Source organism: Rhamphochromis longiceps, linkage group LG9, assembly GCF_057381845.1.
Source record: "Rhamphochromis longiceps isolate RC_006_pf linkage group LG9, R_longiceps_female_GT1.1, whole genome shotgun sequence".
NCBI lineage: Eukaryota > Metazoa > Chordata > Actinopteri > Cichliformes > Cichlidae > Rhamphochromis > Rhamphochromis longiceps.
Window position 1 is genome coordinate 12579234 of NC_140565.1, and position 19735 is coordinate 12598968.

General features: G+C 41.0%; 1 protein-coding gene across 2 annotated transcripts in view; it reads left to right on the plus strand.

The window, feature by feature from the left end:
- vav3a (vav guanine nucleotide exchange factor 3a) overlaps positions 1-19735 on the plus strand; it is a 99604-nt gene that overhangs the window by 70346 nt on the left and 9523 nt on the right. For both annotated transcript variants that reach the window (XM_085418330.1, XM_085418331.1), the window contains exons 16-25: positions 96-197; positions 2633-2724; positions 4625-4647; positions 5357-5375; positions 8803-8933; positions 12511-12576; positions 13203-13237; positions 13352-13468; positions 15744-15831; positions 16225-16354. In XM_085418330.1, the coding sequence (XP_085274456.1) occupies positions 96-197; positions 2633-2724; positions 4625-4647; positions 5357-5375; positions 8803-8933; positions 12511-12576; positions 13203-13237; positions 13352-13468; positions 15744-15831; positions 16225-16354 (803 nt within the window). The remainder of the gene's footprint in view (positions 1-95; positions 198-2632; positions 2725-4624; positions 4648-5356; positions 5376-8802; positions 8934-12510; positions 12577-13202; positions 13238-13351; positions 13469-15743; positions 15832-16224; positions 16355-19735) is intronic.

The following is a 19735-nucleotide window of genomic DNA, read 5'->3' on the forward strand; positions in this document are numbered from 1 at the left end:
TTAGCATTACATTAGTGCCCGATGTGCCTGGTTTATACGGAGTAAATTGAGATGTCTGTGAATCTAGTATTTATCGTGCATTGTATCTCTTTTAGATCCAACATTCGGCCAGAGAATGCGACCAACAACCACCATGAATTTCGTATGCACACCTTTGAAAGAATCACCTCCTGCAATTCTTGCCACATGCTGCTTAGGTAAGAGATTGCTATCCCACACACACACACACACACACACACACACACACACACACACACACACACACACACACACACACACACACACACACACACACACACACTGTACAAGCAGAACAAAATCTGCTTTGAGGCTATTGGCAGACATAAAGACTGAGGCGCTGTGGACCCTTTCCCTTCAGACAACTGTCAGGATTCCTTTGAAAGACCTCGGCTCTTCCTGTTCCTCTCCAGTGTACCCTAACAATCTATTCGTCACTTTGCCTTTGCCCCTCTTCTTCTCTGCACATGTGCCTTGGCTACACAAAGTTCCTTTTGAATTCACTGAATGGTATCGGCACCCAAAGGACCGCGGCTCATGGTCTCTCTCACAGTGGGAACGACTGAGTGGTCTCACCTTCCACAGACGGTGAAGAAAAATGTCTGTCACACTTCAGCACTTCTTCAAGGCAATGGATGGGGAACGGGGACAAGATTATTGCACTGTGAATATACAGAGCCATGCAGCAGATTCACCAACAGAATAATAAAAATGTCTGAAGTGTATCTTTTCTTTTTTAGGACGCTGGACTGCATCTTTTATCATACCTCAAGTTTTTCCTCTAATAGTTATTCTTCCTTTAGAGTATTGTGTTACGGCTATTGTTCCAGAGCTCTTCATTTATCTCTAGCTGTGTGTATGCATTTGAATGGAGTCACTGAGAAGTCACGTTTATCCTGTGACTGTAAGATTATTTTCTAAAACTTTAAAGTATTTCTTAAACAAGACTGGGATCTACTTTACCTTGTGTAGGGGAGAGTGTGGGTAATTGTAACACACCAAATTCCTCAAAGCAGAAAGAAGCCAGAGTGATTACACTTATTCTGCACATGCTCATTTGCATTCTGTGTCTGCCTGTGGAAGATACAGAGATTACTTTGGCAGAAATTCTCAGGGCCGAAACAAAATTTTGATGTAAGAAAGTCCATTTTTGGATCGACAGCATTTCTCTTCTGCTGCCTAATGTTTAGATGATTGTGAATTTAACCTTGCATCAATTTTATCTGTAGGTTAACGTGAGAGCAGGGGAGCTATTGTAACACTCTGGCTTCTTTCTGCGACAGACAAAGCGTGATCTCCTCGTGTTTTAATGCTTTACATCTCAGATGTCCCTGGACTGGGACCATGGTGTACCTGTTATTATTGTAGCTGCCACCATTTGTCAAAGGCTGTCACCTTTAGTGAAAAGGCCACCAAACACTAGTTTGATTCAAGTGGGTTTGGTGTTAAAAGAGTTGAAATAATGTTGGTGTTTGCTGAGTTGCTCTTATTTGCTCTCCAAATACAAAGTTGCTTTTAAATTTCTCTTTGGTCCAGTGATGAGGATAAGAAGGCTTATTGTATTTCAGAATTTAATTTAAATGTTACTCGCAGAGCTCAAGGTTGTTTATTTTTGTCTTACGCTTGTCGCTGATGTTTCTTCAGGTAGAAGGAGGGCTTAAGAGGTTACATTCGCTTTCCTGCTTCGCTCTCCAAATAAGAAAATAAGTCTTTGCTTTCATCTCGTTATGTTTTTTAGAGTTGTCCTTCCATCCTATTCCCATAAACAGTGTGCAGCAGAAACACAGTGAAAAACGTTAGCTTGGACTCAAGCTTAAGGATAAGCACACTTGATTTTAATGATTAAAGGTCAAAGGTCAGGGTGGCCATGAAAATTCTACACCGTGTTTTAGGAACTTGTAAAAAGATAAAATGATACTTTACATCTAAAATGGTCACGAGGAGACTGTGATCATGGTTGGTTGAATGCTGAAGTATCATAGAGCTTAGTAGCTTCTTTGTAGCAACATTTACATTCAAGGCCTTGTCTACTGTTAATGCTTCGTGTCAGATCAACCATGTGACCACACACATAAGATCAGCGACTGTTTTATCTGTATATCTCGATGTCCCTCTGGTGGCTTAGCCATCTGCTGAGCAATTGGCATCCTCAATCCATGGACGCTTAAAATAGGTGAGGAAGAAGTTAGTAATTGTAACAAATTTGAAACAATCTGCCCTTCAACTAAACTGGCAACTCCCCCCCAATTGTTTATGAGGCATTTCACTCAACACCCCAAATGTCACAAGTCATGTCGGTGCAAATGGAAGTAAGGTGATCGCCACAGTCCTCAGGGTTACACTATCAAGCTGCCATAAATGTCAAACTTCGCAGCACCCCTAAATGAAATGGAAAGGCAGTGCTGCAGCGTCAGTCAGTATAAATTATTTGCACAGGTCGCTTTGCAAACTATACAAACTGACAGAAAAAAAGGCAGCGAACTTTTCCACATGACACTGAATCCTTTGACCGCCTGCAAACACGCAGCTCCGATTATTTTGTTCCTCCACAGGCATTACTGCCCCTGTTTGTGACTGCCATGTATTCTTATGATGAACTTTCCTGTGTCTGCAGGGGCGTCTTTTACCAGGGCTACTGGTGCTCCAAGTGTGGTCTAGGTGCCCATAAAGAATGCCTGGGCCGTTTCGGCTGCTGTGGAAAAACAGGTAAGTTTATTGCACGACCCCAGATCGAGTCTGCAAAACTTCTGCACCACGCGACTCACAGCTGCACGTCACCGAGTGAAATGTTTTTAAGAGGAGACAGTAAATCTAATTGCACGAATAGCACTGCACCTTTATGGCCGCATTAACACGATGACAGATGACGCAAAGTGGCGCATAAAACCTGATGTACGAGTGTCTTGTGACAACTTATGGGCATGGGTGGGATTTGTTGCGGTGCGATTTGAAAAAAGAAAGCGCTGCACTGTGGCATTCTAAACAGGACGAGGGTTTGTTACTTTGCACGTGTCCTTGCGCCTCTGCACCAAGGTCATCCACGTATTCGATCGCTACTGCAGTCGCTCATTCTGAAGCTCCCTCGCTTCCCTGGCTGGTTTTGACACTTCAGAGCACCTTAAAGGCAATGTCACTGTGTGTCATTGCACATATTCCCCAAACCTAATAGTAGTTTTACTGAGGAGTTTAAGAAACTCCTGACTTTGTTATTATGCCCCTGTTGTGTATCTGTCACTCAGCTCCCTGTGCAGAAGCGCTGACAGCTCTGAGAGACATGGAGGGAAAACTTCAGACATGTGGAATCAAACAAAGGCCTTCAGAAACCCAACATGTTGTCCTTTGCGTGCGTGAGTGAGTGCGTGCGTGTCTATGCGTGTGTGTTTGTCTCAAAGTGAGCGCGAAGGGGCGAAAAACTAAATTCACTTTGTTTAAGTTTCTTTTTTAGGTTTTGAGAGTGCACGAAAAAAACTCTGCACAATATTTTTACAAGCAATTTTTACAGCCTGAAACAGCCTGTTGCAATTGCATGAGGGTGTGTTTGTATTCCCCGTGGCAAGCTGCCAGCTCCTGTTGGACCTGGCATCTGTCATGGTGCTATCAGGTCGCAGAGGCAATAACGCCACTGCCAGGCCCACCTGGGCACACTGTGTACCTGAGTAGATTGGGGCGACACCAGTGGCTGGGATGTTGGCTTGAATTCGCCCTCTCATTACTCCACACAGTATTCAACCTCTGCCGGTGCAGGGAATATATGCAGGGCTGTGGACCAGCATTTCATAGCACACTTATATCAAAATATTGTAAGAGATGTGGAACTTTCCTTGCAGAGGATAACTATAAGAAGAAGTGGTCCACTTCTTCTTATAGTTATCCTATATATTAGCTAGCTCTTTATTCTATTTATTTATTTATATCAATACACCAGAGGTTTTGCTACGTGTGCAAACACGCAATCACAGTGAACGAACGTTTTTGTGCTGCCTGAGTGTATCTGTCTGTGCGTGCAAGAGGGAGAGAGATAAGCCATTGTTTACTTGCATTTGTCCCTGTTATCAGCTCTCTCGCTGTGATTTTGCATAACAGGTCATAGTTCACTTTAGGAACTGAGGGAGGCGTGCGTATGTGTAAACCCTGCTTGCATGTGCACAGGTGCTTTAGGTACAGAGCGTATATTTGTGGCTTTCTGCCAGTTAGCCCGCCTGTGGAGGTACGCAATAGTTCTGTTTGCACAGGTACCAAAGTGTGTTTGCGTGTGTGCACAGGCATGCGGTTGTGTGCATGCACAGAGGGGTGTAACCCATCCCAGAGGGAGCCAATGAAAGAAACTGGTGGAGCAAAACCCACAGGTCTACCCCCCCACCCACCACACCCCACCTCCTTGCTTGCTCGCTCGCTCCTTCCCTCCCCACCCCCTGCTTCGTTACCTCCTTTATTCTGGCTGTCAGGTAGTGGCAGCGCAGCAAAACAAAGTGAGCCGCGGTCAGACATGAGCGTCCGCCTTCTCCACTAATGAGGGAGTGTTGCCTTGTACCGATGAGTGTGTGCAAGTGTTTGCGTGCACCCGCTAACCCGTCATTCACTATGCCTGTTCTCAAACTTCTTTCAGATTCCGGCTCCGTCAGAACTCAGGTGAGCTTCTGCTGTGTGTGTGTGTGTGTCTGCTGTTTGTCTCCTCTCCAAAGCTTTGCTGCACTTTGAAAACTGCTCTCTCCTGCAGCTATTTGCCAAGGAGACTCCAATTGACTTTAGTTGTTGCAGCCCTGCCTGATGCCAAACTAGAATGTTTGGGGAGATTTTTTTTCGAGTTGTGTGTGCTGCTTCTGAAACTGTTTTGCACTTTACTGCTACAATGCTTACAAGTAACCCCAAGCAGGAAATTAAACTGCTTGCAGCACTTTACTTTAGTAGTATGACAGCAACTGTGGCTGTGGCTGAAACTGTACTTTGTGGCTAAGAGTTTTGTGCACTTTTGAAGTTTGTTTATATCTGGTTCTGATTCAGAAATGCTCTTAAGCACAGGTTTAATTATTTCTGCAACTTTAAAACTTGCTCCTGGAGTCATGAGACATGAGCCTATGCCAGTCTAACCATATAAGGTCTGTATGTGGGGGTTAGCAGGCCAGATTCAATGCAACTTCACACTTAATGTGTAAAGTAGTAAGTTTCATAACTGATTTATTTTTGAAGCGTGTACAAAATGATGCAGGTTGCTTGTTTAGGTGCTTGAGATGGAGAAACTGATGAACTTTGACCCAAAATGCATTTAATGAATACAAAAAAAATGTTGTTAGTCCGTCCCTGTAAGTCTATGTCTAACGATGTTTCTGTATGTTTACAGGGCAAAGATCGAGATCCAGGTAAGAAAATTTCACATCTCCCAACATCCCACTACCTCGCATATGCCATCTTTCCTTACTCAGGAGGGAAATTATTCATCTTAGACAGCTATTGAGATGCACTAATACTGTCTGTCAGCCTGCTGTATACTGTAGGCTGTATAGGCTGAACAAGCTTTGTTTACTAATGTTTCACTTGATGGGTGTCACAACAGTCAAGCTATTGTTGTCGATCTATGTCAACAGTATGATGAACATAAAAAGACCCTTTAAACGCAGACTTTTAGGACTTCACATAACAATCTTTTAAACTTTTGTACTGATGTGAAGATATTTTTCCAACAAACCTATTAATGGATTAGGTAAAAAAGTACAAGAGAAAACAAAAACAAGGAAAAACAAAAAATGCCTGAAAGACAAACACTAAAAATGACTTTGGCATTGTGAAAACAAAACCAAGAACAAAAACAAATGTGTTGCATTTTCATGTATTTGAAGGTACATGTGATAGTGACAAAACCAATGTCAGATACATTTTTGGCGAAAAGACACCAGATTGAAGAGAGGATAAAAGGAGAACAGACAACATAAACAGCATCAGTTGAAATTAAAAAATTGCTAGTTCACAGAATATCCAGATAACACTGTTTAATAGCATTTTCCCGATATTATTTTTAGCACCACACAAGTTATCGACTTTTACTAAGATCAACCATGTCACTTCAGTTCCTGTGAGTCCGGACACAACAACTTGTTTTCTCAATAAGGTGACACAGAGTCATCTGAGCACCAGAAATAACATATTCATCCCAGTCCACCACGTAACTGTGCAGAACGTAGCGGGAAAAGAGATGTTATTGACTCGTAAATGTTCTCTAACCAATCAGAGGAGGGATCATTTTACAAAGTAGCTATGTATCAAAATAAGAGATGAATAAGATACTTTGTAACCGTGCAATCATCACACCACACTAAAAATAAAAGATAACCCGTCGGGCTTCAAATAAAACGTCGTAAATGTGAACTATTAGACTACATGCTGGATTAAGATGAGTAAAGGCAGAAAGTGTTCTTGCATCTTCACCAATGTTTCCATCAACGTTTAAACCCAGCATCGTTTGTAGTTCCAGTGTAATTGTAGTTCTGACTGTCATTCACGTCTTGTTCCTTTAGCGTCCCGACCGAGTTGCCATATAAACAAAGACAAAAACAAAAACAACCACGTCGTGTCCTCGTGAGGTTATTTTTAGTCCGTGCTGGGCTTCCTCGTGATTGCGTTCTCCCCCGACTTTACATAACGAGATCACCCAGAAAATATTTCTTAATAATTAAGTGGTTCATCAGGATTGGCAGTAGGTTTGCGTGAAATGCCGCTGGCGTGGTGTCAGCTTGTGTTTTTCCTCGAAGTAGAGGCAACCTTGCTTAGTGAAAGAAGAAGGTGCGCCAGGCAGCTGTTAAGTGGTTTTGCCATTGCAGCTCAGTCTTAATCTATAATCTATAATATCTTTCTACGTAGCACTCATAACTCTTACTCTCATGTATATATGTTTGGCACTGATCACCACCTGCACTCATGTATATATCTTTCTACGTAGCACTCATAATTCTTATTCTCATGTATATATCTCATGTATATCTCATGCACATATCTTTCTTTCTACATAGCACTTTAATTCTTATTGTCTGCACTGAAGCACCGCAGCAATTTCCTAATGTTGTAAACCTCAACATCTGGCAATAAACCCATTCTGATTCTGATTCTGATAACTAAAAGAGCCTTGTTAAACTGAAGAAGACCAAACCCAGAATGCATAACTTAGCTAGCAAAGTTACTCCTGCACCTACAGTAAATGTAGCCATTGCACATATGCCTGTCTCCCTCTTTTTGATTTCTGTCTCTCAATCTTTCTGCAAAAGAACATGACTAACAACTGCACCAAGGGGCTCTAATCTCTTATAAACCTGGCTTCAACACTCATTTTTCCACCCCTCCATTCATTATGCTGCAGAAAATCATTTCTGACTGAAGACGCATTAAAATCAATAGGCGTTTGATTGCCCCAGCCCTCGGCGTTTCATAATATTTCAATGCTCCTCTCTTTGTCTATTTTCAAAGGTGCACTAACACGCTGTCCTTGTGTGGATAGGAATGCAATTCATGCCCCCGAGACTCAATTCTCCATGGCCCTGTGTCTTTAGAAGTCCTATTCAGGCAAGATCGCACATGTCAGGCTGCCAGCCACAGTGCTACAGCACTGGAACAGATCCTGAAAGAGAAGCACAACAGATAGAGATGTACAGTATTAGCTTTCAATACAATGTTGTTGACTTCTCTGTTGTTTGCCTGTAGCCCTACGTCTTTCTTCGTGCTATCGCTTTATTATTAATTTATTTTTCTTTATCATAATACTCCAGAACATTATCACCTGATAAGGCAAAGAAAGAAATGCACAGTTCATTTGATTGTGTTGGAAATGAACCTGGGATTTGTTTGCTTGGCATGGGCGGATGCTTCATAATGACAAATTATTCAGTCTCAGTGGATAATAGGATTAATAAGGTATTGAAATCAAATAGTGCCTGCTGACAGCAAATCCAGCTTGATTGTGATGTACTCCACTTTTTAGTGCACGAGTAAACCTTACTGCTGTATATTGGAGTAAATATCTCACCCTGGACTGGTGCAGTTTAATCGAAGAAAAATGTGCGCTCTACATGATTGAATATAGTCGGGAAAATAAGGAAGTGGTTTTTTGTTTTTTTTTGAGCGGTGTTACTGTATTAGTCACATCAAATTACTTTTCATCACATCTCATTAATGCGACAAGATGTGTCTGACTGGAATTCAGTGAAAACTAGCAGAAAACATCATTAAGCAGTAAACAGGGCTCATTGCTGCTTATCTTTTATCTGAGGGCTCGATAGCCTGCCATGCTCCATGGTGTACTGTTGCTTATCTGGAATATGATAATGAATAATGGGTCGAGATGATTTGCAAGGGCAGTGCACTGCTGACAAGAGCTGCATCTGTGTGTGTGTGTGTGTACAAATGTATACTCCTCTCATTACCACCTGTAATGGGGCCATGAATAGTTTAGTAGAACAAAGACTCACTCAGACTCTCAGACTTGAGGTCACGGCATTACTTTTGATCAATTAATTTGTTTGTGTTACATAAAAGTTTCATAAAAATGATCTCACTTTAAAACAGTTGTACCTTGGTCTACAGGATTAATTATAGATCAGTCAGTATAATCAGTATTTTGTTTCCATGACGGCTAATATTTAGGTTTCCAGACTAATTTACCAGACATAGAAATGACCGTCGCTCCCTCTCAGGTTCCAACCACTAATCTGTAGACCTGTATCTAATTCCTATAATATATCGAAAGACATGTTTGTTCACATTTTTCAGACAGTAGTTTCACTCATGCTGTCCATCTTGCAGGTCTGCCCAAGATGCTGGTAATCAGGAACTACTTTGGATCGCCAAGCCCCGCTTCAGGTCCAGCGCTCCACATCCAGACGGGTGACATCATTGAATTAATCTGCGCCGACATTCACAGCCCCTGGTGGCAGGTCAGAGGTCACGCTATCTCTTAATTACTCATTTTGCAGAACTGTAAAATGGACGCGCTGTGTTTAAATCTTCAATTTCCCCCCCCTACTGTCGCTCCATCTAACCTTTATCCCCGCCTAATATTTCATAATGGTTTTAGAATAATATATGATAAGACACAGTTTGTAGCTACGTCCTGTTCATCTACTTCCTCATCGGTCAAATATATGTTTGTGGACGTTTCATGAGTTATACCTGCGCTTTGCTTTTCCTTTTAGCAAATTCCATTTCTTGCTCAGGCAAGCTGTTTGTGTGCGGAGAATTCTTGCTAACAAGCTTCATGGAAAAGTGAAATTCTAAGAAAGACGAAAACACCCACAAGCAATTATTCACACAACGCGGAACTTCTCATAAGGAAGCGACACACCCACACAGTTGTTTTAAGCAAGCAATTATTATTATGCGAAAGCAGCACATGCGATTTAAGCCTCGCAAGAGGAGGGAAGATAAACAGTTTCTTGAAAAGTCGCAGCAGCGCCATGTAGCAGTCACTTACTCTGTCCACGTGAAGCTGAATAAAAGTCATCATAATAATTATACAAGATGTAAGATTTTTACCTGAGGCGCTCAAAAGGGCGTCTTATTGATGCAAACTATTATTGTATTATAATCAGTTTGGAATCCAACAACTCTTACTGCGGTTCATACAAAACAGACAAAATAGATAAAGAATTCAATTAACTGTGTGTAAAAAGGCTTACTGGAGGCAGCTACGGCCTGGCAGCCAGTATGCATTCAATATCCATCACCTTTGTGGCAAACAGACCGTAATCATTTCTGTTCTGGGCTTGTGTGACAAATAGAATCGATCCCTGTAATTTCATTTCATTCAATAGCAACCATCTGTTTACTCTGTCAATGTTACCGGCTCTAAACATTATCAAACTCTTAGCAGCCATGCAGCAGAAAGCACTGCTTTATGCAAGAGCTGATACAACGTCCTGAGGTGGCAGCGATGTGACAGGCGATGACCAGAGCATTGAAAAAAATAGACTTCGCTGCTAGTCTGCCTCCAAGGTGGGCCGCCTCAGACACCTAATTAACACCTAGGACACCCCTAAAACATCAAACTCTGATTGGTGGGGGTGACAGTCAGGAGGCAGCTGATATACAGCTTAGCAGAGGTGGGACCAAGTCATTGTTTTGCAAGTCTCAAGTAAGTCTCAAGTCTTTATCCTCAAGTCTCAAGTCAAGTCTCAAGTAATGTCAGGCAAGTCAGAGTCGAGTCTCAAGTCACTGGTGTAAAAGTCCGAGTCAAGTCACAAGTCTGAAACTTTGAATTTCAAGTCCTTTCGAGTCTTTAAAAAAAAAAAAAAAAAGCATGTTGCAGTTATATGTTAAATGTAAATATTAGACCATGTAATTTTAAAATCTGTGTTTTTCTCAACACATGACAAAATAGTGAACTTAGAAAATATACACAAATTGTGAAATTGCACCTCTTTAAAATGCAGCTCAATTAAACCTAGCTCCAAGAATAATTTTCACCGACAGTTCTGAGATAAGCTGCATGTTGTTCTTGGATGCGGTTGTAGGACCAGCTTTAAAATCGCATGACAAAAATATCATACATATTAAAAAAAACTGCATCACCAACGTAGCCTGGACAACATTTGCTAGTTAGATGAAGTCAGCTATCTCATCGTAGCATATTTATATGCATATTTATAATCATACGGTTCTTGGAGTGAGTGCACACACTCATGAAGTTTAGTAACTTCAGGTCACTGCAACAAGCCCAGGTACAGTTTACCGACGGATGGGTGCAGGACCTTGAAATGCACCGTGTAGAACGAAAGACCATCGTACGTATCATAAGTTTACCAGTCTCACAAATCGTCGTCATAAATACACATTCATTAACCGTTTATTAATAGGACCTTTGAGCTCAACGGTAATTAATTAGTAGTGGAAATAATTTCTGGTAGCGTCACAGAAATGTAGCAGTGACAATAATATTGTATGCTGTAATCGTACTGGGCAATTAGTGATACAAAAAATCTGTTTTATCCTGTGAATAAAAGTATATGTTTTTGTCAATGTACCATAATAACAGAAGCGAAACGCAATATTGTGTCAGGACAATTTACTATTTATGCACAATAAATAAAGGAGCATAGCGCGACAATTTCTGTTCAGCGCCAGACTTGCTTGTAACCTATATCACCAGTTATGTTAAGAAAAATGACGTATTAACTACAACAGCAGACTGACCTTTGTGTAAATGCTTGGAGCAGATTAACCTGTGAGCTGGAGTGTTCTGGGACGTTATATTTGGTCTTTGAATGGCTGCAATCCAGGACACCCGTCGCCTCTTTGTTACTTCGGAAACATGGCTCGAACAATTTCTCTTCAACGACGTAATCCGATAACAACCGATCTCTTTACCCGTCGGCTTCCCGTGGCTGTCATGCGACCGGCTATTGCAGTTAATAATACAACAGCTTCTTGCCATTTTTGTGTTTCTTTTTATCGCTGTATAACTGATTTTAATTGAAAGCCTAGTACCGCTTGCCACGAGTTCCCAGAATCCTTTGCGGTTCTACCCGTGAATGACGTCACATTTTCAATCTCTATATAATATGCATGTTAAATTTTATATTTGGGGTAAAATATCAAGTCTTTTCAAGTAAACCGGTTCAAGTCCAATTCAAGTCCCAAGTCATTGATGTAAAAGTCCAAGTCAAGTCACAAGTCTTAGAACATTTTTTCAAGTCAAGTCTAAAGTCATAAAATTAATGACTCGAGTCTGACTCGAGTCCAAGTCATGTGACTCGAGTCCACACCTCTGCAGCTTAGTGGTGCTAAAGCTGTTGGCTTGGTCATTCTTCTGCATCTATATAAATATAATGCGTTCTTCTCCGTAAGAGAGCCGAATTCGTGCATTTATGCTTTACATAGGCAGGTGGATATGCAAAATATCAACGAATGCTTCAGGTACTATAATTATTATAAGCCTCTGTGTCGCACACAGTAAAGTGACAACGCCGCGTGCACTTTTTTTTTGTTTTCTGCACGCCTGCCTTTTTAGCACCGCCTCAGGAGAATGCCACCCTGCATTTCGCTGCACACACTGACTGAGCATGTGACAAATAAAACCTTTGACTCCTTCACGCTACAGTTAACCACATATTCACTGGGTTTATTGAAGAGACACATTAAAAAATCCCCGCATCATTTTACATACCAAAAATAATAATTTTTCATGAATGAACCTACTCGCCGTCGAGACAAAAACACGGCGTCAGGACTGCGCTGTGTGAGGGAGATGGATGCACTCTGGCTTCCACAAAACTCGTGTTTATTTGGACTGCATCTCCCCACTGTTAGTAAATCAAGGCGCTGAGCTTTAAGAGTCTTCGCCATGGGAGGAATAAGGAAGTCATCCTGTTTTATTCCTCATGCCAGGAATTATTTAAATAATAGATAACTGCTGGTGTAAATTTGCACCGCTGCGTTGCAAGGCTAATTGTTCCTGAATTATAGAGATGCAGTCAGCCAGATGTATGTAACGCAATTATCTCTGTGTGGTTTCAGGGCAAAATCCTGTCAACGAAAGAGGTTGGCTTCTTTCCAAGCGATGCTGTGAAGCCTTGCCCCTGCGTAAGTAGCATTTCCTTCCAGTCCTCTTGTAGTTCTAACTCACATTTGGCTACATTTATTCACCAGGCGTGTGGAGATAATTGGGAATTACGCTTATTTTACCTGGCAAAAGTAGAAAAACAACCCACAAGCTTCTATATTTAAAGCACGAGGAGTCCGGGTTGTTTTATGAGACACGAGCAGTTCACCACTTAATTTAAGCAAAGTACAAAATGATCTTTTAAGGAACAAGCAATGCTTCATGTTGTTCAGACTAATCCGGAGAAGGAAGGAAGGAAAAATTCCATGCATCTTCACTGACACGAGGGAACTATGAATTGTTTTGCTGGACTGTCATGTTCTGTTTGATAAAATGAAAATCAGACTCTGTCCCAGCTGCCTTAGGAACATGAGGCCTCCAGTAAATAACAAACTGTTATCACCTTATCTCACTGTTGTAAAGATAAGAAGTGCATTAAGCTGTGTTATTGAGGTTGCACAGTGGAAAAGCTTGTGTTTTATAGAGGAGCGATGCACTCGCTTTTAAACAGGCACCAAGATTTTATTGGAGTGGTTTGTCTGCGTTGTGTCTGATAAGTGTCAGCATCGTGAGAATAACAAAAACACGTGTTCGTGTTTTTTTTCAGGTCCCGAAGCCCGTCGATTATTCCTCTCAACCTTGGTAGGTTCACCAAACAGCCCTCCCACTTTGTGCTGTTTTCACCTTCTTTTATCCACATGTAGTCGGAGTTTTAGTCTTTTTTACAACTGGACCTGTTTGGCTGCTGTGCTGTAGGTTTGCAGGCCCTATGGAGAGGCTGCAGGCAGAGGCGGAGCTTATCAACAGAGTCAACAGCACTTACCTGGTGCGCCATCGCAGCAGAGAGTACACAGAGTACGCCATCAGCATTAAGTAAGTCTGCTACTCTGTGCCACTAATAAAAGTTGCTACCTCAGATGCAGATTTGTGACAGAGGACAGTCAAGACTTGATTCTTGGCCCTCAAATATCAAATATCAGATCAAAGCTTTTATTTCCATTAATTTTAATACATTTTAATGTTGAGCTTGTGCAACAAATTACGTGTAATCAGAGTATGTAAAGTCAGCTGGGTATAAAACATTATTTGACTGTAGTGCCGAAACCTCGATTAATTGCTTGAATTTTACATCTTTGTATTAAATGTTGTCGCTTATGAAAGCAGCTTCTAAAAATAGTATCCACAAAAGTAAAAAACAAATAATTCCTTCATATTTTTCTGCAATTTTTGAGTGGGGAGCTTTGTAGTATATAGATTTTATTGTCTTTGTTTTACATGGCAGTGTTTCTTGCCCCACTGTTGTTAGATTCCTCTGATGATGCCTTAAGCCAAGCCACAGTATTGACCAATTGAACTCCCAGCTTTGCTCCATAAGTTGACAGATCGATTTATAGTCCTTTGTAAGGATGATGGGCTTTTCCTCTGAGGTTGAGTCTGTGGTTAACCACAGTGATATGTGTGAGATTTACCAAACCAGATGCCTATCATGGAGCAGCTTCTGGCTTAAGGCACATGTAATAGTATTCATTATGGTTTGACCTAAAACCCACAAAACAGCCTCAGTGGTTTATAATTAGAAGCATACAGCCATTTTAATCTTGGTAATGAGGAATTAACAAAGCCTTAGGGTGCTGGTGACCGTACTGATCTCTGTAACGTATCTCCGTGCTGTGAAAAGAGTCCCGTCATGTCCTCCTGTGGAGCCTCTGAGCTGGAATGCTTTCCTTAACAAGGAGTAAGCATGCTTCTCAGCAAGCAGTGGACACTACTTTGGACTTAATTTGAGTTTTTTTCCCCTCAAAGAAAGGAGCGCTTTCATGTTCCTTTTACGCTGAAGTCTTAATTGCATGTATGCACACAGACACTGAGCTCTGAGTAGCACAGAAAATGAATAAGACTGTTCAAGGTCATTAAAACCTCCCCATGGAGAGAGGCAGGATATAAAGAGGCACGTGTGGCTATGTGGCAATGACCACTGGAAATTATTACTCTCAAATGAAAATGCCCTCTGCTGCATTTCCTGTTTGTCATAGCAGAGCTGGCACAGGATTGTTTTTGATGATTTTGTCCAAATCGCCATGAGGCCTCGGTTACGTTTGAATTAGGCTGTAGCATTGTACCCTCTTATATTCTCCAGAAATAACACACAGTTCTGCCCGCGGAGAAGAGGGTTGGGTTTTTATTTAGCTCTGTATATAAATCATAAACAAGTATTATATTGCTAAAATCTTAAAATCCATAACCACATAATTTCCTCAGGGATTAATAGTTTCCTGTTTCTGATTCTAAAATTTCTGAGCGCATTTTCAAACTGTTACAGGGTTATTTTTTTAACACTAACAGCTAGTACGATTGAAAATGTTTAGCTCTAGTGTGTCACTGTTTGATTTCATTGGATTTCAATTGAATTTTCATGGTTTGACAAAGACATTGAATTGTTATGTTGCTGAGACTAAGATGAAAAGCCCAATATTGTTGACGACTGCGCGCTACACATGTAGCTAAAGCTGAGCACGTTAGCCTAGCTTAGCACAGGCTAGCATAGGATGTGTACCAGTGCTGTGTCACACTTCAGTAAGTGCGCTAAATACAGCAAATCCACCATAAATAGTTACTACACAACTTCAAGTCTTTGGTGTTAGCGTAGCTTTAATAAAAAATGATACAGCAGGTTAATTATTAAGATTTGCTCTCTCTACGGTTTCATCAGTTTATAGAATAAAGTCACTCTTTAAGTTTTGCTGTTTCATCTGTGTTTGCACCAAAAAAGACAATTCTAAAAATACTGAAAGAATCGCATAACCTGAAACAACCGTCATCTGATTTCATGCATTTATGCACAAAAATGTTAAATGGAGTAAAAAATCCCTGATATTGTTGTCAAAGCACCTCTAAAAATGTTTTTTTATTCCTGCAGCCTTAGACCCCTATCAGCCACCCTGTTAATGCAAACACAAACATGCAGCTTTCAGTTACACACATGCGCACACTCGCTCCTGACCACCCATCATTCACATGTCACAAACCTTTGGGATCCTATGCATTACTGCGACGGCCCGGCTCTCCACGGGGGCTAGATGCCGGCCACCGATCGATGGCGGTGATCAGAGAGGGAAATTACACTCATAACTTATTCAATGGCCCACAGGTACAACAACGATGTGAAGCACATAAAGATCCTGACCAAGGAGGGCTCCTTCTACATTGCAGAGAACAAAAAGTTCAGGAGCATAGTAGTGAGTATTTTTCAGTCTTTTATTTTTTTTTTAAACTTCCACCACTGCAGTTCATAAATAAATAATCCTGTTCACTTAATGAAGTGTCAAAAACCTGAATTTTATTTCAGCAATGTGCACAAAAATAGCTATGATTAGAGCCGTGTTTATACTGACCCCGAGGGCTTCAGCCTTATAGAGTCCAGAGCATATTGGAAAGGTTTACCATTTATGTGCCAGTTACTGAGGTTTTCAATATAATATTAAGATACTGGTTGCAAAACCAAATTTAAAAGGATATGGTTAAAGGCAACTTTTATTTGCTATAACTGGGGGAAAATAAGAATCCTCTTAAGGACATAAATGTGTTGATATGATTTCAAAATACTTGGATGTGTGTTTGAATGTGTTCAGGAGCTGATTGAGTACTACAAACATCACTCCCTGAGAGAAGGCTTTAGGAGTCTAGACACCACGCTGCAGTTTCCTTACCGAGAAACGGAGAACGCTGCTATGCACCGCTTCAACCGATCCGGTGGCAACAGTGAGTATACCGAGAATGACCTAGAATGGAAATAACGCAATAAACTAAAACACCACATTTTTTCAAATGAAAGCAGTGCGACTGGACCCCAATACATCCTTCATGTTAAAGGCCATCGCAGTCAGAGAGGAGCTAAAGTAAAAATATGATAGTTGTTTGCTTTTGTTTGTCCAGTGGAGACTCCCTCTCAATCGGAGCCTAGTGGCTCTCAGTGTTTTCATTAGCAGATTGTCTATGGATCTTTAATTTCCATGCATTTGAGGGACGACAGCAACCATCATACTAAACACAGCAAACATGGCCATGAATGGTAAATACACTGATTCTTATAGAGCGCTTTTCTACTCTCCCGGAGTACTCAAAGCATTCTATACAACATGCCTCATTCAGCCATTCACACCCACTCATACAAGCACTTCTAAACTCAAGTGCAACCTAAACTACATTCACACACATTCATACTCCGATGAACGCATTGGAGGGCAACTCGGGGTTAGTATCTTGCCCAAGGATATTTGGCATGCAGACTGGGGAAGCCAAGGATCGAACCGCCAACCTTCCGATCAGTAGCTGATCTGCTCCACCACCTGAGCCACAGCCACCCAGAAGCAATGGTTGCCTAGTTTTTGCGTCAAAGCAGACTTTAACAGTTGGTTAACCAAAATAGTTAGCAATTAAGTAATTTCATGTGCAGCCATGACTTTTTAAGCCTGAGACATCTGACGGCAGTACATGCCGTCAGCTCACCAGCATCAGTGGACTCACACTGAAGCCAGTCATTCTTTTGATTGTTAAGTTTTTGTTTCATCCGGCAACACGCTGCTATTGCTGTTTCTGCCGATTTCCCGCCATCTCTGCTCTTGTTTTCTCTTCTATTTTCTCATCTGTCATCCTTCACAGCTCTGTTACACACTGCTTCAATTCACACAGGAGGATCTTTTAAGCCCTGAAAGAACTGGATGGCTCTTTAACAACTGTTATAAACAGCCCAGCCTCCTGACTTTAATTGTTTTTGACTCGGCTGTCAAACGGTGGTTGGCGAGTCTACTAAGCATGTCATTAGATTTGATAACAGTCTCTGGCCGATTGCTGAAGATCAAATCAATTTGAATGCCAGGGGAAAAGGGGGGAAACCAGTTAGAACTCTAAATAAGTTTGCACTATTAATCTGACTTAAGTTTAAATGGAATCTATTTCTCGTCACTTTTTAAATCTGTGTTATTTTGGATGATCTATTTAAGAAAAATTTAAATTCAGTACAATTCAGTTTTGATTATCTAGCACCAAATCACAGGTGTAAGGTCAAATATAACCTCAATATAAGAAAGCACTTGGCAATGGCGGGAAGGAAAAACTCCCTTTTAGCAGGAAGAAACGCGCAGCAGAACAAGGCTTATGGAGGGGCGGCCATCAGAGGGGAAAGATGAGAGAAAAAGGAGAGCACAGGGAAACAGGACAAAACAAAAACTACAGGAGAAAAATTTTATCACATGCTGGCGGTGATGAATAAACACTAGGGGAGTGAACAGAGGCGAGTGGAAAGGAGAGACTCGGTTTATCAAAGGAAGTCCTGCAGCAGTCTGAGCATCATAACTAAGAGAGGGTTCAGGGTCACCTGAGCCAGCCTTAACTATAAGCTTTATCAAAAAGGAAACTTTTAAGTCTAATCATAAAAGTAGAGAGTGTCTGTCTCTTGAATCCAAACTAGGAAGCTGAAGTCTCTGCCTCTACCTTTACTTTAAGAACTCTGGAAACTCTACAAACCACAAGTTAAGCCTGTAGTCTGAGAGCAAAGTGGTACTATGAGGTCATCAAGACATAAAATGTTGCAGAAGTTAAAACAGTGTCAGTATAGATGCTAATTTTAGTCCACGAAGGACTTCTGTAGCTGATTCTGTATATTTTTTTAAACAATTTGAACATGTAACATGCGTTATATAATATGATATAATATTAGGACTTTTATTTTTATTATTTTTATTAATTTTTACCCTAATCTATTCGTTATTTTAAGAGTAAAAAAGATTTTTAAAAAATGCTGATAATAAGATAGCATTTCACATGGGAGTAATTGTATCGAATGTGGGATATTTCACATCATTTCACATGCCAGACAGCCGGAAACCTTTAAGCATCCTCACCGGTGACGATTTAAGCAGCAGGATTTCTTTTTCTACCCGTGTCATAATGAAAAAACGTGTGACATCTCAAGACAAAGCAGCTGTTGACAGCAACACTTCTGATAGGTTTGGGGCTGTACAAGAACACAGTGATGATTAAGATTATTTATGTATCCAGCCGCTGCTTTGATTTATAATGAATGAATAAAGGAGAATGCAGTATCCGATAACACGGTTTCTTCTTTGTAATTGAACAATTCGGTTCGACTCAGTTTTATTTATATAGAGCCAATTCACAGCAACAGCGCCTTTATATTGTAAGGTAAAGGTCACACAACATTAGAAAGAAACCCCATCATATGGCCTCCTATGAGCAAGCACTTGGCAACAGTGGTAAGGAAAAACTCCCTTTAAACAGGAAGAAACTTCAAGCAGGCGTGGGGTTTGTAACTGTGAAGAAATGTGTTTTTAGACAAAGACAAACAAAAACAAACAAGCTTTTGTTGTGGGAAAAGCTGGCATGCATAAATCCCTTTATCTTTGACTAGAAATGGAAAAAATTCATTATCTGGGGTTTAAATCCACTCAGTTAACTGTTTGCAATCTTCAAACTGAAGTAGAGAGGGATCCTTGCCTTAAAAACCATAAATGTTTACCCCACGCAAGAAGAAACATAAATATTAAGCTCAGCCCGCCAGGCAAAGCACTACTGCCCATTGACTGCTAATTGGAAAATCAACCAAGTGATCACAGTCAGTGGTAAAATGATGATTTCATTTGATGCCTGCATGCCGCTGCGTGCTTTGGAGAAGTCCCTGGCTTGCAGACGATCACGTTTCAAGCGGCAGAAATGTGAACAGATTGTACTGAGCTGTTTGCTGCTTGTTCTAAAGCGGGGCCTGTTGTTCAAACTCAGCATCAAGACACAAGTTGAGACAGCTCCAATCCAAATTTGTTTTGGAGGGTTGTTGTGGTGTGCCCCTCTGTCTTGTAGGCAGCCTGCTCCCGGTGTGCAGACTTCATTTTTCTCGCTTTCACTTTTAAACGACTCGTGTTTTGATTTCTACTTTCCCAAAGCACTGCTGGAAATCTCCCAATTAACGTTTGTGCTTTGTTTTTGTCGACTGCTTCGTAGTTAGAGAAACTGATTGATTGATATTTCCTTTTTTGCCCATCGTTACAAAGGAAGAAATACAGGCGTTTAGTTAGCTGAAATGTATCCGTGGTGTGCAGGTTTCTAACTCTCGTCCTCATCTTGTGG